The sequence below is a fragment of the Cololabis saira genome, chromosome 6, assembly GCF_033807715.1.
Source record: "Cololabis saira isolate AMF1-May2022 chromosome 6, fColSai1.1, whole genome shotgun sequence".
In the NCBI taxonomy this organism is placed as follows: Eukaryota; Metazoa; Chordata; class Actinopteri; order Beloniformes; family Belonidae; genus Cololabis; species Cololabis saira.
Window position 1 is genome coordinate 19632756 of NC_084592.1, and position 25959 is coordinate 19658714.

The 25959-nt window shown below is 39.0% G+C and overlaps 2 protein-coding genes across 2 annotated transcripts; both read right to left on the reverse strand.

The window, feature by feature from the left end:
* Window positions 1-291: 291 nt before the first annotated feature.
* LOC133445587 (ribosyldihydronicotinamide dehydrogenase [quinone]-like) lies at window positions 292-1534 on the reverse strand. Its single transcript, XM_061722911.1, has 6 exons — window positions 1531-1534; window positions 1228-1392; window positions 1017-1147; window positions 828-941; window positions 662-763; window positions 292-588 (listed from the first exon to the last, which is right to left on the reverse strand). The coding sequence occupies exons 1-6, from the start codon at window positions 1532-1534 to the stop codon at window positions 292-294; spliced, it is 813 nt and encodes a 270-aa protein (XP_061578895.1).
* Window positions 1535-4047: 2513 nt separating this feature from the next.
* On the reverse strand, window positions 4048-25665 carry col28a2a (collagen, type XXVIII, alpha 2a). Its single transcript, XM_061723548.1, has 36 exons — window positions 25557-25665; window positions 25246-25389; window positions 24444-25018; window positions 24069-24089; window positions 23921-23980; window positions 22888-22941; window positions 20609-20653; window positions 20484-20510; window positions 20354-20398; window positions 20176-20220; window positions 18352-18405; window positions 16469-16537; window positions 16284-16352; window positions 16106-16174; window positions 12959-13027; window positions 12539-12607; window positions 12342-12410; window positions 11855-11923; window positions 11662-11733; window positions 11469-11537; window positions 11301-11372; window positions 10977-11045; window positions 10760-10828; window positions 10583-10651; window positions 10396-10464; window positions 10246-10314; window positions 9981-10049; window positions 9762-9830; window positions 9593-9673; window positions 9343-9378; window positions 9219-9255; window positions 7998-8555; window positions 7653-7912; window positions 7287-7551; window positions 5301-5492; window positions 4048-5211 (listed from the first exon to the last, which is right to left on the reverse strand). The coding sequence occupies exons 2-36, from the start codon at window positions 25379-25381 to the stop codon at window positions 5204-5206; spliced, it is 3678 nt and encodes a 1225-aa protein (XP_061579532.1). The 5' UTR covers window positions 25382-25389; window positions 25557-25665; the 3' UTR covers window positions 4048-5203.
* Between the last annotated feature and the right edge of the window lie 294 nt (window positions 25666-25959).

Below are 25959 nucleotides of genomic sequence, written 5' to 3' on the forward strand. Positions count from 1 at the left end.
AATTGCGCCAAAATTAGACGACTAATTCAAAATGTCCGACAGTCCTTTTAAGAATAAAGATATATTCAACCTGGTAATTCAAAATATTTCAGATTCTTGGGTAACTGAGTCAGAAGTGTCGTGTGGGACTATGTTGAAACTCTGGCAGCCATTAGAAACTTTGATTGGAAGAGTTACTTCAGAGAGATGGCAACATGGGTTAAGTAGGCACTGAGGTTCACCCAAAAAAAAAAAAAACACTTCAAACCATTGCTGAAGTTAGAACAAACCATATTTTATTAAATTACAATTTCAGCACCCTGCTTTCATCTGGCTGTGGGGTGGGAGTGGTTTGCCCAGGTGGATGCCCACCGTCAGCCCAAACTCCTTGCTGTCATGCTCCTTATGTACATCAGGCTTCAGCTGGAAAGCCTTGTCATCAAAGCAGTCCAAGGAAATGAAGGACAGAGGCTTCTCCTCCAGGAGACCCTGCAGCCGTGTGCGCCAGCCCTCCAGCATGCAGCTGCTGGCTTCAGGAGTAGCACAAGAAGGAGCCCAGAAGACCTGAGGGGCCACAACCTGGAAGCCACAGTAGTGCAGGATCCCATTCTGCACAGAAATAAACATGCAGGTTTAGTCATGTGATGATCTACGAGAAGTCCAGAACATTCCACATTTGTACCTGTAGTGGCCAGAGTGTGACGTTCATGTCTCCATTAATCCCAGTTGAGCTGAACATGGATTCAAGAGACCCAGTGGTGAAGGACAACATGGCCTTCTTGTCCTGCAAGAAATAGAGTTCAGCACAAAAATACCAAAGCTAGTTTAAACCCCAGTTCAACCCTTACCTTGAACACTCCCTGGCTGTAGCGCTTCTCTTTAGAAAAAGCAAAGCCGCTTGTGAGCACACGATCAATCCAGCCCTTCATGATTGCAGGAACACTGAACCAGTACATGGGGAACTGGAGAGAGAAGTTCTAGTTAGTAAAGCACAGGGGTTTACTTCATTGGGTAGACATGACTGACACCCAGATTACCTGGAAGATAACAAGGTCTGCCTCCGTCAGTTTCGATTGCTCCTTAGTGATGTCATCTGACAGCTTCCCTTCCTCAAATGCCAGTCTGGTCTCCTCCAGATAACGGAAGTTTTCAGCATTCTTCACATCTCCTGAAACAGTGGATGGTTCATTAGAGCCTGATTGTAAGCTTAAGAGACTTTTTTAGTCCAGTTGTGGGTTTGTCCTCTACCTTTGATGTCCTCTGCAGTAGCAGTGGCTTTAAAATTCATGGCATACAGATCAGACACCTCTACTGTGCAGCCCTGAGCAGTCAAGACCTCCACAGCCGCATCTTTAGCTGCAGCACTGAATGAAGCAGAGCTCTGATGAGCGTACACGATCAACACTTTCTTTGCTGTGAAGACAGGAAATGAAACTGCTTTAGTGGTCATCAGATTAAAAAAACCAACCAAAGAGCAATTTAAACAGAGAAAAGTCTCTGTACATAAACAAATTACAAGTAATCACCAATAGACACAAGACAAACCATTACCCATTCTGATGCAGTGCCCTGACAGTAACCAATGAACTATTCAAAGAGCTGGTTACACTAAATAAAATGCTGCTCATGCTGGATCAAAGCTCAGCATCCTGTTTTTATACGCTCTTTGCATTCAAGCTATCTCAGGTGTTTTCAATCAACAATCTGCTGTCTCAGTATGGCAAGAAAACTGGGACATGAATGACACTGCCAGACAATCTTGCAAATATAGAAACAGGTGGGTACAAGTCAAATGCTGGGCAGAACCAAAAGATTGGAGATAAATACACACATATATATATGTATATATATATATATATATATATATATATATATATATATATACCTGTGAGTTCAATACATTTCCCTTTAATTGATAACAAATGTCATGCCCTTCAAATATTATTTATGTAAACATTTACCCATTTTTTTGCATGTTGTGTTTTTTATTGTCATATCAGCTCTGTCAACGTCCACCTCTAGTGGGATACTGGCCCCAGTTCAAAACATTTAACTTAAATTTATAATATGCAATACCATTTAAATATTTTTTATGACAACATATATACGTTTTGTTTTTTTGTCATGTCAGTTCTCTCAACATGCACCTCCAGCGAGACAGCAACACCTGCTCCAGATGAAGATGGCACTGTTACCAGTAAAAAAGGTTTGAGCATGTCAAATGACCCTGCACAATGGCCATGTGTCCTAGGCCATAATGAACCGTGCCACACATTACCTGTATGACGAGATATATATATATATATATATATATATATATATATATATATATATATATATATATATATATATATATATTGCAATCATCTTAAGTCTGAGTGTCATGAATTACTGGAATGAGAGGGCAATGACAGACAGGCACTTAGTGATTTATCTGAAGAAAACAGGTTTTATGGAAATAATTCAGTTTCTTCTGTTTCTTCCAATCTGTTGATCCACTATTTTCCACCTCTAGTTCAGTGGGTGGAAATGCACCTTGCCTGTCACCAATGTTGGGAAAAATGAAATAAGGCTTTCCTGCATGTGTCGAGCACGTACCAGGTGAAGCATTGATTGAACACTTGTGTCCCCTATGAGGAAATCACATGACGTATGACAAACGAGGCCATGGTTTGTCCCGATTATTTCATTAGTTCATTCAATATATCCTTATCTAATAAAAACTCTTTGAATCCAACCACTTACTGTCTAAATTCCAGGTTGGGTTTTTATGCGAAAATTACATTTGTTGCAGTTCTTTGACTGACCACTAAGTTAAGAGCAGAAATCGACATATTGACAGCCTTCTTTAAAGAACCATTTTGCTCTCAATTGATTGATTTTACATCCATGACAACTATGAGGAGCGTGAATTTTGTTTCTGTTTTCAATATTTTTATTGTTTTTTTTTAGATTACCAAAATGAATTAAAGCTGCAAGCAGCGATGAACGGGCTCTTGCGCGTGCAATTTCCATCAATATGGTGAAGGACTCAAAACCGAGTCCGATGACACCACCCACGACTCTCTATATCAAACCATTCAAAAGTTATGGCAGAAAATAGGAACTATCACATATTGACCAATCAGAAGAAGGGGCGGGGCTAATTCAGGCCAATGAAGGTCAAGTACTCAATACCGAGTCCGATGACACCACCCATGACTCTTTATGTAAAACCATTCAAAAGATAGCAGAAAATATCAAATAAAAAAAAAAAAAGAAAAAGAAAAACAAGATTTAAAAAAAAAAAAATTTCTTAGATGTAGCTGCATGAGCATATTGGACTCCAGCACATCTCTACATGGATTTTGAATAATACAGGAGTATATATTAAAGACTTCAGGCAGGCTCACCAAAGTTGGGCAGAAGTGCTTGTTAGCAAGAGATGATGTGATATTAGACATGTCGCTGTGAAGGAGCACCTCTGCACCTAGAAGTGGTACTACTGGCTCAGAGTTTCCATCCATGCTACCTGCTGAGAGTTTGTTACTTTATCAGTGCTGTATTTGACATCATCACGAGTTGTTGCCACAAACAATGATAAACACAATCCTGATGCAGCTTATTTTTAGGTCTGTTTATAGACTGTAGTTTCCCTTGTTGTCCTCCACCGCCCACCTACTCATATGTTTTGGATTATTTGTGTCTGTCTGTTGCTGAAACTTTCTAAAAAACAATCTTGATACAATAATCTGTTTATTTTATGCATTAGCAAATGCATAATGCATAATTCAAAGCACCTATAGACAACTTGTGTTGTTATAAATAAAATTGAATTGAATTATGCAAAAAAAAACAAAAAAAAAACACATGATATGAGCATATGAGAACCCCTAATTGTAAACCGAAGGGAACTGGATAGGGTCCAACAGACCCCTGTGATCCTGAACAGCAATAAGCAGGTATTGATGATAGATGGATGGATGGATGATGACAATTTTCACAATTTTTGTTTAATCGTTTATATTCTTTACAATTAATTTCAGTTTATTGTAAAGAATTCAACAAAAGAACAGAAACATATCTACAAACCTTTAATGTAAATTCAAACACAAGAACAGACAACCATCTTAAATTTGTAATAACTAAAAAACAAACATATTTATTTAGATATACACAGCAACCAAACAGGAATTGATTCTATTGATAAAGCCTTAATCTTCATCACAATATGATATTAGCAGTGGGCCTCTGAAAGCAGCATCCAAAAAGAGAGGCCCTGAATTACAGCTGCCAGTCGTAAACTGAAAGAATATCTTACAATAAAATCACACACAGAAGTAATAAAAACACATTTCAGCACATCGTATCAACATATAAAACTACAAAAAGACTATAAAACTATAAAAAGAACATACCTCAAAGAGGTATTAGAATGATTTACTCATGGAGAAAATATAACCATAAGTCCATACGAAGCCCCTGGACCATTTCAATGTTGCCCTCTTGACTTGAAAATAAAAACACAAAAATTAATCTGTATTTATTTTATGATTTTCGAGGTAAGTGGAAACAGTTTACAATGTATACTGCAATTTTCCTTGATAGCTTTACTTGATTTTAGCATCATAGTGTCGTTGTGTTTAAGTAGTATATCTAGAAGGTGTTTGACCAAGAAAAGAAGACTTCTGTCTATGTGAAAAGAAGAATAATGCCTGGATGAATAACCCCTGAAAATGTCTTCCTAACTAATTTCAAAGCAGAATATATTTACCAAGCAGCCAAGCTTCCACAGATTGGCAAGAAATTGTAAAACTCTAATGTTGTAGAAGCTTGGGAAATAGAAGAAGCTTGTCTATGATTTTTTTTTAAAATGGGATGATGGCCGCTGCTGTGCCCATGTTTTAATAAAATTATCTAACATTTGGCCCTTTGACTGCTTTAATTATGTCACTATGGCTTCATTGAAAAGAAATGTTTCCCAAATCCAATTCACAGATAAACCCTCAATGGTTCTTTTTTTGAGGTTTCCCTTTTAAAACTAGAACAGTCTGCATCTTTAGAAGATAATAATAAGTTTGAACATTTCTTGGGTTTAACCAGCAATGTGTCAACTTTCCTCAAATGTTACCAAGATATACATTTGTTTCTAAAGACAAAAGTGCATGAAATTTGCAGAACACAAGTGACATTGCATCATTGAACTAAAGCAGGTGACTGTAGGATTTCTGAGTCTCCCCTCCATTTATGCAGCTGAAAAAGACAAAGTATGGCATTCAGACAATGAAAAATTGTGCATCTGCTGTAAAATAAATGAATAAATACATAAGTAAGAAGCTTACTTTTTCTGAAAAGAACACAGGCCTTCTTGCATTCATCTTCAGTTTCATAACGGTTTTCATTTCCACCACAGCCTCCATACCAAAACTGTGCGCAGGCGTTGGCTTGTTTGTCGTAGTACCAGCGAATGACGTAATCTCTGCAGGTCCCTTGGTCCAATGTGAGTTTACAACGGGGATCAATAGGAGGGAGCTCTGTAGAAGAAAGGGGGTCTCAGTTTTCCAAAGATGTGTGTACTAAACAAGGATTACATACAAGTATGCAGTAACATGTACATTTTAGTGAATTTAGTGCAAAAGATATAATTTCCTTTACGGGATTAAGTTGAAGTTGATTTAAAAATGTTAAAAATTAAACTTCACCTTAAAAATCCTCTGCCTCAGAAGCAGGAAGTCATAATACCTTTGCTCGTGCTTTTTGCTTTGCTGTTGACACTAAATATTCATCAGGTGATGTATCTTTCTCTTAAATTAAAAACAAAATTACGTAATAGTTCTCTTGCATTGCTTTGTCTGTTCCTCCAAAAGTTGCAACCTTACTGCGGATCTGTAGTTTGAGCGTCTCAGTGAGCCCAGGAGATATGTTAAGTCCCCATCCGGCAGTCCAACGAGGCACCAGACACCAGTGTGAATCATAAAACCCTCAAAGGGATTTCAGCAAAGCTTTGAGAGATACCTTGGCTGGATTTAGGGCTGGGCTCTAGCCTGGAGACAGATCTGTGGGCTTAGGTGAGCACCTGATGGTTGGGCCTTTGCCCTTGTGATCCAGCCAGGTGCAGTCAAATGTGCTTCATAGGACCACCCTCGTGTGGACCGACCACCTGCAGAAGGGACCAGGAAGGTCTGATGCTATGTGGGTCGGTGGTAGCCTGAGGCAGAGGTCTCGGTTGTCTGATACCTGATAGTTCAGACTGGCTATTGGGACCTGGAGCATTACTTTACTGGCGAGGTACGAGTCCGATGTTGAACGTTCATTGAGAGATCTAAACAGTCAGGTTCACCTCAAGACATGCCATGTTTTTCCAGAACAAACAATAATTGGTTTTGTAATTATATAATTAAATTCACAACATTCTCTTAGCAGAGAACCTGAGGTATCAACTGATCAGTTTTGGTGGGGGGGGGGGTGTTGCTCAAGCATGCAAAGGAGCCTTAAAGATATTCTGGCAAGCTGTCAGATGGCTCATTAGGAGTAAAAGGACCTTTGCCAACACCGATGACAGTGGAAATGGAGTGCCGCTGACCTCAACCAGGGTTGTATTTCTAGATCACCGGTGCGTGTACCATCAGTAGTGTAGTATTGTATAAAAACCAATACTCTCAAAATGTTGAAAATATGCGCAGAGGTTCTAACTATTAGCCTGTAAAACCCAAACAGAGCGAAAAGAAATGGATTAACCCTTTGAACCCTAAGCCTGTTTTGCTCATACGTGCATTCCCTTATCGATGTCCCCAGGTCTGGGGACTTTAGGGTTAGAAGGGTACAAAAACCGAATGCAAAGTGTATTTCCTAAAAACGCTTTTAAGTCAATAAAGTGTTGGTCAACCTTTTGTTTTTGTTATTCTTAAAACCTCTTCAAGAATTCTGTCCTGAAGGTTCCTAGTTGAAATCAACAAAAGAAAAATAAGGCTCTGCTCTAAGTGGCCTTATGTTTTCAGAGTACAGAGCTCATGTCATAATAAATTCATGTGATTCAAATTGTAGGCCTGTTTGGATCTTTTAATTTCCAAGCCCAGGTAGATGAAGCAATAGAATTGAAAGATAGTGTGATTTATTTTATGTGACTCTATTTCCACAGGAAAACCCTGTGATTCACTGTTAAAGGAAAGTGAATTTCCAGTATTGCAGTTTGGTGAATGTGTGTACTCAAGTTTATTGTAGCATCTGTGATGGCTGAGAACAGTTTTTCCAGTAATAACTGACACGGACAAAAGATCCTTGCATTCATTTTCAGTTTAAAATCTTCCGATCACGAGTGCTGTACTCACCTTTAGGCAGCGCTGGACTCACCACAGGCTTTGAGTTTTTAGGGTTTGATGGTAAAATTGAGCCTTGTGTTAATAAAGATGTTGTAGATAAGGATGGCGATGACAGTGGTGACGATGCTGACGAAGATGTTAAGACTGTCCCACTGGAGACGGAGCTTTCTCCGTCAAGAGATGACGATCTCGTCTTGTTGACAACAGACCCCGCAACACCACTCCGTATGTGGGCCTTTATGTCTAAATCTTCACCATCATCATCTTCCAACAACTATAGTCAAAAGATAACATTATAAATGATTAATGAATGAAATTAATTGTAATAACTAAAGACAATTCAAAGGTCATTGTGTACATAAAACAGCAGAAGACCTGAAGAGGTAGACGATCAGCACTGATGGGTAGCGTAAACGTGTCCCCGCGGCCTCTGCTACTTTGTCTCCGATTTTGGATTTCCTCTTGGTAAGTACTTCCTTGACCATAGCCACTGTCGTAGCCATTGGCATTATTCTGATTGATTTTATTCAGAACAAACCCATTGTTGCTGTTCCAGGGTCCATTCGTGATTTGATTGTAAATAAGGGCACCGTTTTCATCTTCACAGAACTGGCTGACAAGTTTAGACTCCAGTGCTGAGAAAACAATAAATCATTTTAATACTTCTCCTCCCATACCTCTGACAGAACAATGTTTACAACATCTGACTGTGATTATTACCTGGAAGGGTATTGAAGTCATCAATAAGGTACATGTGTTCACTGTCTGGATCAGAGGCGATGAGATTGAGTTCTCGCAAGAACTCAGCCTGCGTAGTATCGGAAGAGTTCACGATCCCTATAGCGTACATCTCGATGTTTGCAGCGTGAGCCTCTCTCACAGCCATGTCAAGTTTTACGGGCTCACGTTTGTCCGTCTGACCATCGGTGATGACGACGGCAACTTTTGTGACTCCGGTTCGAGAGCTGAAGAAAGCCTCCTGAGTTGCCTTTCTAATAGCTGTACCAGTGTAGGTGCCTTCCCCCATGTAAAGCATTTTTCTGATGGCCTGCTTGACGTCCTCTTTGCTCGTGTAGCGGGCCAGGTTGAACTCTAAACTGACATCCAGACTGTAGAGAACCAGTCCGATTCTGGTGGCGTTGCGTCCTACAGTGGTCCTGTCCACCAACCTTGTGACAAAGTCTTTGATGATCTCAAAGTTCTCGGGGCCGACGCTCTCCGAGCTGTCGATGACAAACACAAGCTCCATCGGCCTTTCTTTGCACTTGATGCCACATCCTGAAAATAATAAGGTACAATGAAACTTTGTTGCTGTTCTGCTCTTTATCGTATTTGATGTTGGTCTAAACATGTGCCAATTCATGTTTTGATCCGACAATGAATCACTTAGTGTTTTTCTTTGTTTTTTTTTCTTTTTTATCGAGACAATTCCACTGAAAAATACCACTTTTATTTCTAGCTCTGGGAAGCTCTAGGGTGCGATTTAGTATCTTTAGCTCATATTGGATCAAAGCCAACTTTACTGCCCTGTTTAATACATTGTTTATAGACATTGGTGTTTGCCAAAAAAAAACAGCATTAGCAGCTAATGAACCAGCTGTTAATGGTTGGAAAACATTAATGGAGCTTGATACGTGAACATGACTTACTAACTGAGAGGTGCACACGCAAACACACAATAAACAATCAAACATGTGGTTCTACAAGACCACAGTTGATGCTAATAACGTTGTAAATGTCTTTCATGTGGAAAAGGAGGGAAAGGCCTCTCCTTATCCACATATGCTTGATTATGTTCTCAGATACAAACAATGTTAATTATGTTTACAAAATCTTTATATTTTGGAGATGGTCAGAGTTGTGGAGTTGGGTGCTTAACTCAAAAACAAAAAGAAGAAAATAAAAATAATTTGACCGGCTCTGATAAGGAACTCATCTTACCACATATTTCTTTGATGAGCTTAATAACGTCTTCTCTCTGAAAAACATAAGGAACTGAAATTAGGTGAAAGTTTAGTTTCATTTTTTTTAATTGGTCAAACATTTGTTGATTTGGTAAACTCACTGTCAGTCCTGGTTCTCCCTTCGTTCCTGGTCTCCCCTGAAAGTTTGTATATTCATGATGGTCATGGTGTAAAAATAAAATGTTCTTTATTTTGATCATGCAGCCCATTCAACAGTGTACTAAGTAGCCATGCACTGCACACACTTCTTAAACACTTTGTAAAGTATGTTTACATGCAGCAAAGAGATCGGATGTAGTGTAGTGTAGTGTAGTATCTGTCACTTCTTTAAAAACAATTTATTTATTTTACCAGTTCTCCAGGGACTCCATGATCGCCCAAGTCTCCTTTTATACCCTTTATTCCCTTCTCACCCAGCAAACCACGGTCTCCCTGTTGCAACACAAATCAGTTTTTTCAGCAATAGATCAATTAAATCATAAGAAGTATAATATTCAGACGACACATATAAATCAATCACCTTTGGTCCAGGGAGTCCATCTCCCTGAGGTCCTCTTGGCCCAGTCATTCCTTGAGATCCTGGCGCACCCTAAAATTAGAGTTCAGATTTATGGATTCATACAGAAAGCTTCCAAACTTAAAAACAAACAAACAAATAAACAAAAAATTCCATTATGTTTTGGCAGGATGTTTTTAGCCTGTGACATGTTAGCACCTCCAATACTAAACAGTGGTTTACCTTTGGACCTTGAATACCTTCTCCTGGAGGTCCAGTTGGACCAGGAGGTCCTGCCCTCCCCAGGTTACCCTGAAAGACATGATTAAAGTTATTATTGATGAATGAATGTGAAAACTTACAGTTTACTTACACAAGTGGACTTTTAGATACATATGCATGAATATTAAATATCCAAACTTGCTGTCAAAATTGTTATTGACTATGATTCAGATGTGAATATGTGATCGTAATTAGATCAAACTAAATAGTTGGTGATCATTCTTACTGGTAGCCCTTGTAAGCCCTCTCCCGGGGGACCTGGCAAACCTGGCAGTCCTCTGAAGCCCACGTCTCCCTAGAGCAGACATAACGTTCTGAAAAGAGCATTCCCATACATCCATATCCATAACCAACAGAAAATCCTGTAAAGACAAACCTTAGGGCCAGGAATTCCCACTCCCTCTGGACCGGGCTCACCCGGCAAGCCTGGCAGGCCTGGAGGACCCTGGAAACAGAACAGGACTGCTTTTAATCTTAGTCATCTTTTATAAAATGTAATCCTCACAGATTTTTAAGATGTGCTAAAACAGATCACTTTTTAAGTTTGCTTTGATGATACAAACCACAGGGCCTTGGATGCCTTCTCCTTTTGGACCAAGTGAACCCGTTGAACCCGGAAGGCCACGATCACCCTGGTAAAACAAAATTCACTGATGTACCATCTGCACACAGTTGCATATAAATAGGTTTTTGTTATAAATAAATGTAAAACACGTAAGATGACGATTGACCACATTTACCTTTGGACCGGGTAATCCAAGGCCTGTTTCCCCAATAGGACCAGGGGGTCCAGCAAAACCAGCGTCACCCTTATGTGAGAAAACAAATGCATGCTGGTGACTTGTGCCAACAGCTTTTAGATGCATTGCATTGCATCAGACTATTTAACTCCCGGCGGTCTGCCAAGATATGTGTTAAAAGACAGTTTAATGATCAAGTTTATTTAGTGTTTTTTACCTTTGGACCTGAAATGGACCGTCCTGGTTGCCCTGACATGCCCTGTGGTCCTGGAATCCCACGTTCACCCTTCAAAATAACATTGTGCGAGAACGTTGAGATCCAATTAATGTCTTTCTTTAGTCATAACAGCCCATGGAAGGCTCTATTTTTTGGCAGTGATTATAAGATAAGGTTGGTATGGTATAAATCTTTAACAAACATCATAACAGAGTAAATGGAGGAGCGGATAAAGCATAGAAGCTACTAATAATTCAACACATACAGGCATTGAAGCACAATAATACAATATTGTCTTTTTCTACTGGATTTATCAGTTCTTACTTTTGGACCAGAAGGTCCTGAGATCCCAGGAGGCCCATGTAGTCCCCGGATGCCCCTCAGACCCTGATCACCCTGTGAGGAGGCACCACAAGCATCATCACAAACAGAGTAACATTGGAGATTATTGTAAATTGTAAACTAGATAAGAATATTTATTGGAAAACATACTTTCTCCCCTTGGATACCGATTCCTTGTGCTCCCTCAGGGCCTCTTAAACCAGATAAACCAGGCTCCCCCTTATAGAAGCAAATAATAAGGTTATGGTTAAGGTTTTTTAAAAGGCCATGGATAAAGAAAAGTTAAAGGTCTGGCATTGCTAAGATGCTGACGAAGTGGCGGGTTTGGCGTCATAGATTTCACCTTCTGTCCTGGAGCTCCATCTTCTCCTGGAAGACCAGGCAAACCAGCTAGTCCCACTTCTCCAGGTGTTCCCTGCAAGATATATGAGACAGATGTTTTTGATTTTTGATAGATTAAATACAACAGTACTCTCTTCATGCAATGTAAACTACAGGCCATTTTGACATTTTTTTCAGGAAATCACTTCTCTTACTTTTGGGCCAGGTTCACCTATTCCTCGATCTCCTGGAGTTCCCTGCTCTCCCGGAAAGCCTTGGTCTCCCTGGAAACACAAGAGAATATTGCAACAAATGAGTTGATATTCCAGTTAGGAACTTGTTTAGCTTTTTTTTTTAATTTGGATAACCCTATCAACAGAATAACAGTTACCGTTTTGGGTTAGAACATAAATATTCCAGCTTTGATAGCACCTTTTAATATTAACATACTTTACCTTGTGCACATTTGTGCATCATATATTTTTATTGTATCTTTGATTGCTTTGTCACGCTTTCTGTCCTCTCTAAGGTAAATCAAACAAAAACCAAACTTGTCTGACTTCTGCTTGGGACTTTTCTTGCTATGAAGTTACATAACAAGGCACAATTACAAGTCCAGATCAACCTGGAATCAAATTATTTTCATAAAGATGACCATTATCTCGTTTCAACAGTAATTTTGTCTTTTTTTTTTAAACAAACCTTAGATCCAGGTAAGCCTTCTCCTGGAATCCCTCTGATACCTGGTGGACCTCGTGGTCCCTCAGTTCCCTGCAAAATGATATTGATTTGAGGTTCATCGATGCAGAACATGCTACTTTAGCTTATTTATGTTTCAACTTGTATGTCACAGGAATTAAACAATTCAAGTAGTATTTGTTTAAAAGTATTGGATTAACCTTTTCTCCCTGTATCCCCACGCCTACTGGTCCAACTGGCCCTGGACGACCTGGGGGCCCAAATTCACCCTGAAAGTAAAACACCACAGAAAGTTTAGAACCACCACTATCTCAGTTCACTATTTAGACATGCATGCCAAAATAGGTGCAACAAAACAGCTTTCATGTATGTATGTATAAAGTTAATTACCTCTGAATACAAGTATAATGGTTCAAAGTGTAACTTGAGTATTGCCTTTCATTTTCTCCCAGTAACCAGATGTTTTATTTACATGGCCGTCCCTTCACATCTTTCTCAGTTTAATGTTATAGAGCGACATCACTATAATTATAGCCCAGAGGAACATTTGAGTTTCATAAGACCCTTTCTTGTCCACATGTTGAGGTGTATTCCACCCACAAAATTAATTTACAACGCACCTTGTCTCCTTTGATGCCTGCACCCTGCTGTCCTCTCACCCCCCTCTGTCCTGGGAGCCCCCGATCCCCCTGTGGAACAAAACCAGGTTAACTCTGTTTTTTGCATTATTTCACAGCTGCTTCAGATTAGATCATAGTCAGATCTGTATTGTTTTTTAGCAAAGAGAGTATGGAGAAAAAACAACACGTTGGCTCTTGTTGATCTTGATACAAAATGATCCTATGCAACAACAATGACTGTGTATTTTTGACTCCATGACTCTTCTTGAGTTGATCAATTTGAAACCTTGTTCAGCACCAGGATATTATTAAATTAAGGTATGGAAAGGGTTTGGTCATGACAAACCTAATTTTACAATATTATGAATTCAGCAGGACATCTGGCTCAGGTTAAAGATGTGAAGTTGCCTGAGGAAATTAGATTTTATCTGTTTTTTTTTTACAGGTACAATCATATCTCTTTACAGAGAGGCTTCATCAAACACAAATATATGCTGGTTTTATTGCGAAATGTACCAACAAAATCTGCACTAACCATCAAGAGAAGGAAGATATTAATGCTGCGTCTTCCACTTTCATCAGATTAGATGGTATCTTTTCCGTTATACAGTGAAACCAGCCTTGTGGCCAGTCATGCATGTTTTAATTGAATCCCAATCCTGATGTCATCTGTGTCTTTCATAGGGCAATGTGTTACAACTTGGGGAGACTTAACTTGAGCGAACGCCTGAGTTGTGAGCAGAGGTGGGTAGAGTAGCCAAAAAACTCAAGTAAAAGTACTGTTACTTCAGAATGACTCAAGTAGAAATAAAAAGTAGACATCCAAATAATTACTTGAGTAAAAGTAAAAAAGTACTTGGTGAAAAAACTACTCAAGTACTTAACTGTTGAGTAATGTCTGATTTTTTTTTTTAACACAACCATTCAAACAGACAAAAGTACAAAATAATCATCTTCAGGCAAATTCAATCAATAAAATAATACAATTAATTAAAATTAATAAAAAAAAAATAGCTTAAATTAAACTAATCTTAAAGTAAATTCAAGTACTTTGATAAATAATAAAATAAATAAAATAATAACAGAATAAAAAAAAAATTAAGCACAAGTAGCACAAAATTTCAAGCCTTTGTACTTTTCTTTTTTAACCAGGCTCCGCAGGCAGAACTAGAACAAGCCCATGAACTCATATAAACTCTGTGTGTGTGTGTGTGTGTGTGTGTGTGTGTGTGTGTGTGTGTGTGTGTGTTTGAGTCTGTGTGACAAAACATGCAAAAACAAACATTTTTCCCAAAGAATCACTCAGTGATGTCATGAGATTGACACGTACACGGAGGGGATAAAAGAAAAGTAACGAGTACAGTTTCTTCTTCACAAATGTACTCAAGTAAAAGTAAAAAGTATAGTGATTCAAAACTACTCCTAAAAGTACAAAATTTCCCAAAACTTACTTAAGTAAATGTAACGGAGTAAATGTAACTCGTTACTACCCACCTCTGGTTGTGAGTCACTGAGCTAGAACAGAGGCTGGTTTGTATGGACTGAACTGGTTCATGGCCCATGGTAGGTATATTCAGACGAAAATATGCCCGTTTGATAGGTATCAGCGGTGGAATCTGCACATATTAAAGGAGCTGTCTGTAAGAAATGGCCAAAACTGGTACTGCAGTCACTTTCAAAATATTGTTGAGCGGCGTGTACCCTGCCCCTCCTCCCCCCGACCAGAGGTTGCCAGGTTGGCTGCAGAATGCAGCAGGAACGTAGGCTGCCATGGCTGCGATAATTAGAGCCGAGCTGGCAACCCGGATGCCGAAACAATACTGACTTGGTGATTGGGAGATAGGTGGAGGGTGGAGCTTCAGAAACAATACTGACTTGGTGATTGGGAGATAGGTGGAGGGTGGAGCTTCAGAAACAATACTGACTTGGTGATTGGGAGATAGGTGGAGGGTGGAGCTTCAGGCCAAAACAAAAAATGACAACATAAACATCAGTTGAGGGCTGCAACTCCTCTTTTTAAACTGGAATATCCTGGCTTGAGTGCTGTTGTCAGTGACATAAGTATTTGAAATGAACATGATTTTTAAATGTCTGTTGACATATCGGGGTCATTTTATGATTCGTTTTATTATTGCTCTTACATACAGCTCCTTTAACTGTGACGAATATCTCTCCATTTGGATCTAGTTAGTGTATCATGTGATATTTATGTAAGCAGGTCCTGAATTTAAAAGTGAAAGTAGCAATATGAAAGCTATTTTGGTTAAGGACTGAAAGGTAAAGTTGAATTTTACAACACCAATTACAGTGAAACTTTTAGGAAACCCATATTTCATATCTTATTCCCAGGAGAATACAACATATCAACTGGAACTGAGGTGTTTTGCCATCTAATGGAAATATTTGCTCATTTTGAATTTGATGGCAGCAACATACTGCATGCTGTTATGATGGATGCAGTTTGTCTTATACCATCATCCTGCTGAAATATGCAAGCCCGTCCCATAACAAGATGTTATCTGGGTGGGAGCATATGTTGCTCTAATACCTTTATGTATAGTTAAAGCCTTTTCCAGATGTGGAAGCTGCTCACACCACAGGCACTGATCCAACACCATCCCATCAGAGATGCAGGCTTATTAATTAAGTGCTGATAACAACCTGATGATTCCTCTCCTCTGTAGTCATCTGTCTCCTCTGTAGATTTCCATTTCCCCTCAGACCAATTTAAATGAGCTCTGAGAAAATGGCGTCTTTTCTGGGTCTAGTTTACAAATAACCTCTTCTTTGATAGAGCTATTCGCTGTATCGTAATAACAATATTAGTATAATTCAGTTTTTTACAGTGATTACCTGTAAAGATCATTTGCAGCTGATTTACTTTGAGATGTTTGATATCTTACAATGAAAATGAGTAAAGGTTGACAGAAAGTTGAAAACACCCTTTTTATTTTTTCATTATTTTGCACAATAATATACCTTTGATTGCATAAACTAGAAATGTGAGTCAGTAGTGTCTGACCTTGTTTGGTAAGGGTTTGATTGTAAGAGTCCTGTAACTTTTACATTATGTATAATATTAACATTTTTATTTAATATTAAAATTGAAAAATGTCTTTACTGTTCAAGTGAATTTTCTCAACTAACCTTTGGTCCAGGAAACCCTTCACCTTGGGGTCCTTTTTCTCCTTGAACACCTTGTTGTCCCTGAGGTCCCTATAAAAAAATACAAAGAGGGTACGCAAAAAAAAGTAATATTCAGACAAAAATATTGGCCCTCAGTTGATCAAAGCAATCCAAAAGACTCAAATGCTCCTGAACTTACAGGAGAGCCAGGTTCACCCACTCCTGGAGGACCAGGAGGGCCCGATCGACCCATGAATCCTATGTCACCCTGCAGAGTAAAACAGAAGCGTCTCTTTAACTTTAGAATGCAAAACGAATGAATTAATCACAGATCAATTTCTAAATCAGTAAATTATCTAAAATACAATGTATGACATAACATACTTTTGATCCAGGAAGTCCAATACCAGTTTCCCCCTGGATTCCTGGAGGGCCGGTTGGGCCCCGTTCACCCTGTAATCACACACATAATAAGAAAAAACAGGTTTTCTGCTTATTTACATGTTTATAGTGTTATTTTGGACTTTTATTCTGAGAGTTTACATGCTTTGATATTAAAAACAATCTTGGTCTCATATTGTACACTGGTCTTCGTATGCGTTGCTGCAGAACATTTTATGACCTTGTATCAGAAATGTTTGGCTACCGATGCCCACCAATTTCTCATATCGTCAAACACTCTACCTTTGTCATAGAGAAGTTGCTATCCTGTGTGTATGCATGTTCTGATTCACTGATCCAAGATCCAAATTTGAATGTGAAAAACTACCAAACCTCAAAGGAGAAGACCACAAACCAGCAGGGGATGCACTTGGCTGGTCTTTTATAGTCTTGTACACAAGCGCTTCAAGTGCATGGTTGAGGCTTTCTGTTTTAATGTTGCAGTTTCAGGGGTAATATTTTGTTGATGTCCTGGATTTTGTAAAGATTTTTGGTCCTCTTGTTTTGTTATTTGTAAGAGTTTCTGTTCTGTGTTCAGTTGCATCCCTCCCTCCCTGTCTCTTTCTCTTGGAGCCTCTATTGATTATTGTGGCCCTGTTTTCTTGTTGTACCTTACTGTTATGCGTCATGCGTCTCTTCCTGTTTTTGCCTGTCCATTTGTCCTCCTCCCCATTTTGCCCATCTGCTCTTGTTTTTGGATATCCCACTGTGTGTGTAGCGTGTTCACCGCTCCTGCTTTTGTGGCAGGTCTGCAGCTGTTGGATCTGCTTTAGAGATATTTCCAGCAGTTCAGGGGCTGCATTTGCTTCAGGAGAGGATGTCGTAGACTTTGGATTTTGTAAATTCGGTGTCTGTTTACAATGTGTCCGCAAATTATTCAGTTACTAACAAAGGAAAAATATATTTTTCAAAAAATCATCATGTGACCTCTTTGACATTCACATGCACTGGAGATTCAATTATTGATAAAAATAGATTAAGCTAATGTCATCATTAAAACATGTAATGGATTATGTCATTGTTTTTAAAGCATTACATGGACAAATACCCCTAAGATAAATATAATTGTGCAGACACTAACATATGCACAAGCAAGTGGGATGCTTCTTTAAAAATCCTACTGAAGATCAAATCTATCAAATGTCTAATCCATAAAGGTCTAAGAAGATTATAAACAACTGATCTACATAAAATGTAGGGCTAATTACACTTTTATGGCTTGGGATTTACATCTCTATATAGATAAGAAAATACAACAAAAAGACACCATAAATAATGTCATAAGTAGTTATGTTTAGTTTAGCCAGTTTGCGAAATATAAGTGAAATTGATGAATTATATATAAATAATGTATATATCTATGTGTTACATAAATAAACATAACAAGTATCATTCTATGGGAATATTCCTTTCGAGTGAGTGAGCATAAATTATGGCAAAAAGACCACCAAGACTCCAGCTGGCCTTTATAAATACTGCCCTCAGGTCCAGACATGATGAAACATTGCAGACATGTGTATTATTAACTGCCGTGTTAGACAGCTTGACAATTCTGTAGGGCACTTCTCAGTATGTATTTAGATACACAATACAGGTCTTTAGGAGAAACAGTTGCGAGATATTTTTTTGAATGAATGAATAATAGTAAGGATTCTACAGACTTTGGCTCATCACCCGTTTATTAGCCGGCAGGTTTCAGCGCTGTAGGGCTGACATGGAGGTGATGAAGCTCCAAACTCTTGTTCAAACTTATCATAAGAGGAAATGTAAAGGTCCCAGCAGATGTGCATGATGACTTAAGTAAAAGTTGTCAAAATGGGGCTGACCTGCTTCCCCTGAGGGCCCTCGGGTCCGATGTCTCCCTGTGGTCCGGGAAAGCCCTGGGGACAAAAATCATAGTCGTTTATATAGAAACAGGCATAATTGTCCAGAAAGGTGTGTATGGATTAGTTAAAACTTACATGAAGTGGTGTATTTTTTTCTTTTATATGTGTTTGGTATTCACAATCAATATACAGTAAGCAAAGAATAATTCAGTTGTTTTTTCTAGTTATACACAGTCATGTTAACAAGAAAGTACATCCCCTTTCAGTTCTATGAGAACACCATCTAGTTCTTACTGGGTCTTAAAATTCGCTAAATGCAGCTCAGATGAAGAACAATCTAAAAGCTATCACATTTAATTCGTATTCATTCAAAAATAACAATCTAAAACAGTTTGTTTGTGTATCGTTCCTGTTTTCAAAAGATTTAAGAGTATAATTCAAGCCAGTCGCTGCAGATTAAATCCACTGGGTTAACTGATCATATGCAGGTGTGATCACCTCCTCAAAAGCAGAAGTATTGAGCAATGTTTTAACACAATTTCCAGAATCAAAGACATCAGCAATTATCCTAGAGAAGAATTTGTTGCTGCCAATCAACCTAGGAAGAGTTATAACACAATTTCCAAATAATTTACAGTCAATAATTTCACAGTAAAAAAAATCATTCTCAAATGAAGGACAATTTAAGATGGTGCCCAGCAATTTCCCCCCAAAATCAGATGATGTAATGCTCAGAGAAGCTTAAAAAAAGACTCAGCTGCTTCTATTATAAACTCTGTGTGGCTCAAATAGGAATTTAAATGCCGATGTACATGGCAGTAAAATAATAATAAAAAAAAACAGCGGAAATGTTCTAAAAAGGGACTTCACAAAAATGTTTTCAACATTACATTTGAATAAACCAGAAGGTGCCTGGGGTAGTGTTGTTCTTCAGAAATGTTGTTGTGGATAAATAAGATAAAGGTGGAGATGTTTGGCATTGAACATCGGAAGCTTGGGTCATGCAACAGGATCCCAAGAGAACAAATCAATTCAGAGCAGATGCAAAACAAAACAGTGACGGTGTTGCAATAGCCCGGTAAAATCCTTGTCCTAAACCAGACTGAAGAGCTGTGCTGTGCTGTGTGAACAAGTGTCTAAAAAACTGGGAGAAGTTATCAACAATCTCCTCATGGGGCCAGAGAGTGAACTGTTATTTATGCTCGTCCTGTTACTATTCTGTTACCAACCCTTGAACATGTTATAGAGATTATGGAATAGTCATATGGTTGTTTAAGTTTGAGTCCAGCTTGTTTATGTGAAAGAAGAATCCTCCTCACACACCAGAGTTAGTCATTGTGTTCCACAGGGTCCTGTACTTGGACCTAACAGTTTTCACGTCTATAAGGTAGTGTTATTAGGCAGCATGATATTCATTTTTGGTAGTATGCAGATAATACTCATCTATACCTATCCATAAAACCAGACAAAACCAGTCAGGCAGCTATGCTACAACCATAAAGGCTTGGATTCCTTCTAATTTCCTTGTGTCTTACTTTAAGACTGGATTAGTGTAATTCATTCTTATTAAGATCTTTCAAAATGTATCTGAAAAGCATCCATATGATCCAAAATCTAAAGGCAGAGTTCTTTTAAAGATTAGCGGGATGTGATCAGATTAAAATTCTTCTCACCAAATATGAACAACCCATGCATTACCATGAGGGGGATTGAATCAAAGCAACGTTTTGAAGCAGTCTGTTGGTTTGCTTTGCTACACTACTAACACATGAACAGAAACTGTGTTTCATGACTGTGACCACAAATGCATGAACTATTACTGACCTGCAGGCCTCTCAGTCCTCTTGTACCAACTGAACCCTCTGGACCCTGATGCACAGATGAGACAAATCATGCATCTATCATGTCATTGAATACTCAAATACAGCATGGACACTATAAAGGAATCTTCAAACAGTAAATACAACAGTAAGTGTGTGTAGCATCAGCATCGCTGTCATACCCTGTCTCCTTTGATTCCTGGGGTGCCACACTCCCCCCTCTCACCCTGTGAAGAAAATACAACCCAATTATTGATCAGGTTTGACTTGTCTCCAACAAAACATTTCTTCATTTGCTAGCAATCTTAGTACCTTCTCTCCTGTGTAACCTGGTCTTCCCTGCCAATAAAAAAAGAGATTAAAATGTCATGTGTTAGCAAAAAACTGAAACAAGAATGAATATTCTGATCATTTGAATCACATGTAGGGGTATTTACCTCAACACCCTCACGCCCAGGTATTCCACTTAATCCTGCTTCACCCTAGTTTGACACAATAAAATTGAATCATTACATTAGCTAACATGAGTTTGCAAAGTATAAAAAATGTTTAAAACAAAAACAATACATGCATGAAAAGTCCTGAAAGATTAGTCAGGAGGGTGATGAGGTATTTGACCAATGATGACATCACATTTGAATAGCAACGTATTAATTAATTAAACTATCCATACAAACAGCATTAAAAACACAGTGTATTTATATATGCGTATATAAACTACCGGTAGTCAATATTTGAAGTGGAACAACACATTTCATTATAGTTATACTAATTTCGAAATGGACCCTGAGGAATGGAGAAATGGACCCGAAATGGACCCTGAGGTCCTCTGCTACGGGCCTTTTAATTGTTCCTAAAGTTAGATTAAAAACTTTTGGCGAGACCTCGTTCCACTACTAGGCTACGGTCCTCATCCGTGGAACAGCCTACCAGAGAACCTCAGGGCCGCAGAGACTGTTGCCATTTTTAAAAAGAGGCTCAAGACCTTCTTTTTAGTTTAGTTTTTAACATAATTTAATTTATTTTATTAGTGTGGTTTAGTTTCTTGTTATCTAGTTATTTCTTATTATTTTAACTACTTATTTTTTCGATTATTTTATTATGTATTTATTCTTTTATATTAACTTTTTTTCTTTTTTTAGGTTTATTTTAATGTAATTTTTACTGTTTAATATGTTAACTCCAGGGCTTTTTCCTCGTGAGGATCTTCCACACCGGGGACTCTGCCTACTCGCCCTGTGGGGTCGTGGCTGTCGTGGGGTCGCCCTGTTCGGAGATATTGGGGAGTCCTGCACTGGAGCCTTGAATGTGGTGTGGACGCCGGCCTGCCCTGATCTGGGCGGTTACCGTGGCGACACCCTCATTGGTCATTGGTGGGGGGGATCCTGGTGAGGATGGATCCCCAAGATATCGTTTCTCACCTCAGCGTCAAGCCAGGTATTTATTTATTCATGATGTTTTTTATTTTCGTGATGTTCGTGATTATGTTTTAATGTCTATGTGGGGGGTATATGTGTGCTGTTTGGGTATTAAAGTGAGGATGTGTGTGAAAATGACCAGATGTGTGTTTTTAACCATGAGTGTGTGAGTTTTTCTATGTTAAATGTGGATTTTATGATGTAAAGCCCTTTGCGTTTCTCGTGTATGAAAAGTGCTATATACATAAAGTTTGATTTGATTTGATTTAGATTGAGTGTAAAACATTTACATAGGCAGCAATTAAGTGCCTTAAACTTGCATTCTTTTGAATGACCAGCAGAGGGAGACTCAAAAACACCTAGATTTTATAGAGGTCTATGGAATAACGGTAGCCTACTTATCACTTGATCTATGGCCTCATTAAGCCTTTAGTGCTCAATACAGTATATGTTACAGATCATGATTTTATCATGAGCTCACAAATAAGATCTATAGATTATGTGATGCAGAATATTCATCTAAGCGGAAGAACGTTGTTCTTGCATATCTTCCTATGGTTTCAGAGCCTTAACTCACTCTAGTGTAATCAAAACAAGACACGCATGTTACAACCAAAAACGTAATAACGGCCAATAACGTAATAACTGCCAATAATGTAATAATTTTGGCCATTTCAAATGTAATAAAGCCAATAGTGTAATAATGTGCCAATAATGTAATAAACTTTTGAGTCAATAATGTAATAACTTTTTGCCGATAATGTAATAATTTTGTAATATTTTTTTAATACCAGGCCAATAACGTAATAACCAGCCAATAATGTAATGCCTTATTACATTATCGGCAAAAAGTTATTACGTTATTGGCTCAAAAGTTTTATTACATTATTGGCACATTATTACACTATTGGCCTTATTACATTTGAAATGGCCAAAATTATTACGTTATTGGCAGTTATTACGTTATTGGCCATTATTACGTTTTTGATTGTAACACACGCATAGCTAAAACTTGAAGCTTTAAAGTTTGACAATATGACTTCTGTGTTTTGGAGATTTTCTCGACTTAGTATACAATATTTAACTGATTTAAATAACTATTTTTTGTGATACAAATTACAGGCATGTAATTAATGATGATCATGTACCATGCAGTGAACAAGATAACTTGTGAGAAGTTCCATGTAAAGTTATTAACGACAAGAATTCAAAGAATTTGTCTGTGACATGCTCAGGTAGTACCGAATAACTTCCAAGCTGAGAGTTTCCAAGCTCACATGCTTGTTAAAGACACAAACCTTTAGCCCTTTAGACCCTGGAGCGCCGTCTTCACCAGAACGACCTTTCTTCCCCTGGAGTGTGACACAAAATCTGAGTTGAGATTTGATTCATTTCTGTGTTTGACATTTTGTTCTCTTGTCAGTAAGCAGTAAAATGACATTCACAAATGCCTTTCTGACCCACAACCTCTAAATCAAAGCTCGTCTTGAACAAGTCTCAGCAAAGTGAAAGTTTTTCTTTTTTTTCTTGACAGGTATTGTTGGAGACTGACAATAGTGAAAGAGGTCAGGGGCCTGGTGTCTGACAGTGCTTTGCGACTGATGAAGCGACGAGACATGAGGTATCTTGCCCATATGGCCAGGAGTTACTGCTCTGAGCCGCACCTGGACAGAGAGCAGCAGTCGCTATCCGCCACAAATCCCCAGTTTGTGGCCATTAAAATAATGAGAGCAATTATGTGAGCCCCTCAGTTTGAGTGTAAAAATCTGAGGAATCTCTCTGAGGTGAAAGCACCTGGTCACACAGATGTCTGTCAGAGAGGTTCCCCGTAACTGGGATGTCTGTTATCTGAGATGGAGAGGGCAATAAATACAGGTTTGATTATGGATGGGTGTCTGAAACATCACAAAGCACTTTCCCTGCAGCCAAGGTTGCATACAAGATGTATGATTGACAAAGTATCAAATCTAGGCATAAAAAACACTAGTTTCCATGGATGAACTCGAAGAGACACAACAAGTCACGAGTAATATATTTCCCTGGTAACAAGGGCCGCAAGGTTTAACCTTTCCTGTTGCCACGGATGTGCCTCTAGAATGGGGGGTCAGGACCACCTCTACTTGTCAAATGCCTGTAAGCTAAATTAAAAATACAAAAACAATTATCCTGTCTGAAAAAACTTCCACATTGAACCTTTTTTGAAATACTAGGACTATTTTAAGTATTTTAAGATTTCACTGCGCCTTCCATGATGCAGAGATCCGTGAAGCTTCAAAGGAAACAACTCTTTGGTTCCAGACTTCTTTGACAGAACTGAGGTAACATACTCACCGCGGGCCCACTGGGACCTCTCTCTCCTTTGTCGCAAGCACATCTTTGAGCCAAAGGGCACTTCGGAAAGAAAGGAAATCATTTTTCAAACCTAATTATACTGTATGAAATGTCAAACATATGAGATAGTAATTGCATGAGTACTTACTCCTTCATCAGCTAAGGCAGTCTGCAGAAAAAAAGTAAATAAACATTAGAGAATGTTAAAAGGATGTTTTTACTACTACTACTACTACTACTACTGCGATACATGTAGCATCATGATTCAGTATTGAGGTACATTATGTCAAGTGTTTGCTCAGACAAGATTTCAGGCAGATCTTAAAAGACCCTCGGAGTTCAGCTTACACCCAGGTCTGCATTCTTTCATTTGTTTCTCTTGTGTATTGTCATCACTCCATCTCTATACAAATACCTGAACATGTCTGTCCATGAATTCACTCTAAAGAGACGTATATTCAAAGCAAACACATCACTTTTCTCCATGTGTGCCGCCTGCTGAAAGACACGGTATGACACTCACAACTTCAGTGAAGATTTTTTCTACAATGTCTTCGTCCTGGAGATTGTGGAGGAAGCGGGAGACTGGGGAGCTGGCGAGCAGACGGAGTTCAGCCACGTTGGCTGGCTCATTGGCCGCCCGGGTGATGCCCAGGGTGAAGAATTTGATGCCCTGGTTCTTGGCATCGGCAACAGCAGAGAAAATGTCTGGGTTTCTTGGGTGGGAAACGCCATCCGTGAGCAGCACCACGACTCTGACGCTCCCAGGTCTGGATTCCTGCTGGAAGATCCTGGTCATGTTTGTGATGGCGTATGTGGTGAAAGTGCCATGCCCGATGTAGACTATGGGGGATATCTGCCTCTTGAAGTTCTCTGCTCCTCTCCAGTCTCGGAAGGTTTGCTCTGTGATCACGTGGCTGCTGTACTGCAGCAGAGCCACTTTTGAGTGCAAGCTGCGGCCGGTCTGCAGCCGTGCACCTTGCAGCCTGTCCACCACGTCCATCGCAAACCGCTTTTCCTGCTCATGGTTGTCTTTCGCACTCTCAGAACTGTCCAAGAGGAAGGAGAGCTCCAAGCTGCAGTCTTCATCGAGGATGGCTGAGTTCACAAATAAAGAATCTCAGAGTCAGTATGTGCTTTATACATATTTGCCAATGAATAACCAACACATGTAAATGCATCCATGCTGCTAAGGTGTAGAATAGTTGCAGAATCAGTGCACCAAATAGTGCTGTATTATGTTAATTTAGACAACACATGCAGGATTAAAAAGGTGGTTACAACAAGTTTGGTGTCTTCTTCATTCATTTTCTGATTTTTCTCACCTTGTCCATCATGAATACTTGCAGCCAGAGGTCTGGCCTTGGCTTTCTTGTATGTTTTCCTTTCTTCATAAAGATCTTGGGCCCAGATGCTGGACACCGATGTGACCAGCAATACCAAGAAAATACAAGGGAACATCCTCTCACCTGAAAAAAAAAAAAGTCACAGCAATTGAAAAATCCCTGTTACAATTTACAAAAGTGGTTGTAATGATAAATCAAACTGATACAGACACTTTTGTTCAAAGTAAGCGAAAAATATGGATGTGTTTCCTTAGAAAAATGGCTGAGACATTGACTTCAAATTGACTCACAGTTAAAAATCCTCTGTTTTAGAGTCCTATATATTCAAGTTCAGACCTGACAAAAAAAACCAACAAAAAGAAAAGAGCGTGGGCAGTGGGCTCCAGCTGCTGCGCTGACTGCAGCAGCAGCAGTCGTTCAGGGAGAAGAGAGTGAATTACTCTGAGATGCTCACTCCTCCTTTATAAGGAGACACATCAGGTGGAACGGTGCAAAAAACTCCTGCTCTCTGCCTCAGGGCAGGGGGAAGGTTGCTGGGATCGGGCTGCAACAGTGAAACAACATTATGTGTGTGTGTGTGTTTGTGTGTGTGTGTGTGTGTGTGTGTGTGTGTGTGTGTGTTTGCTGAGAATGGCATTTTAATGACTACAAGTTCAACTAGCTGCAGATGTACAAGCTTACTGTGAATATGAA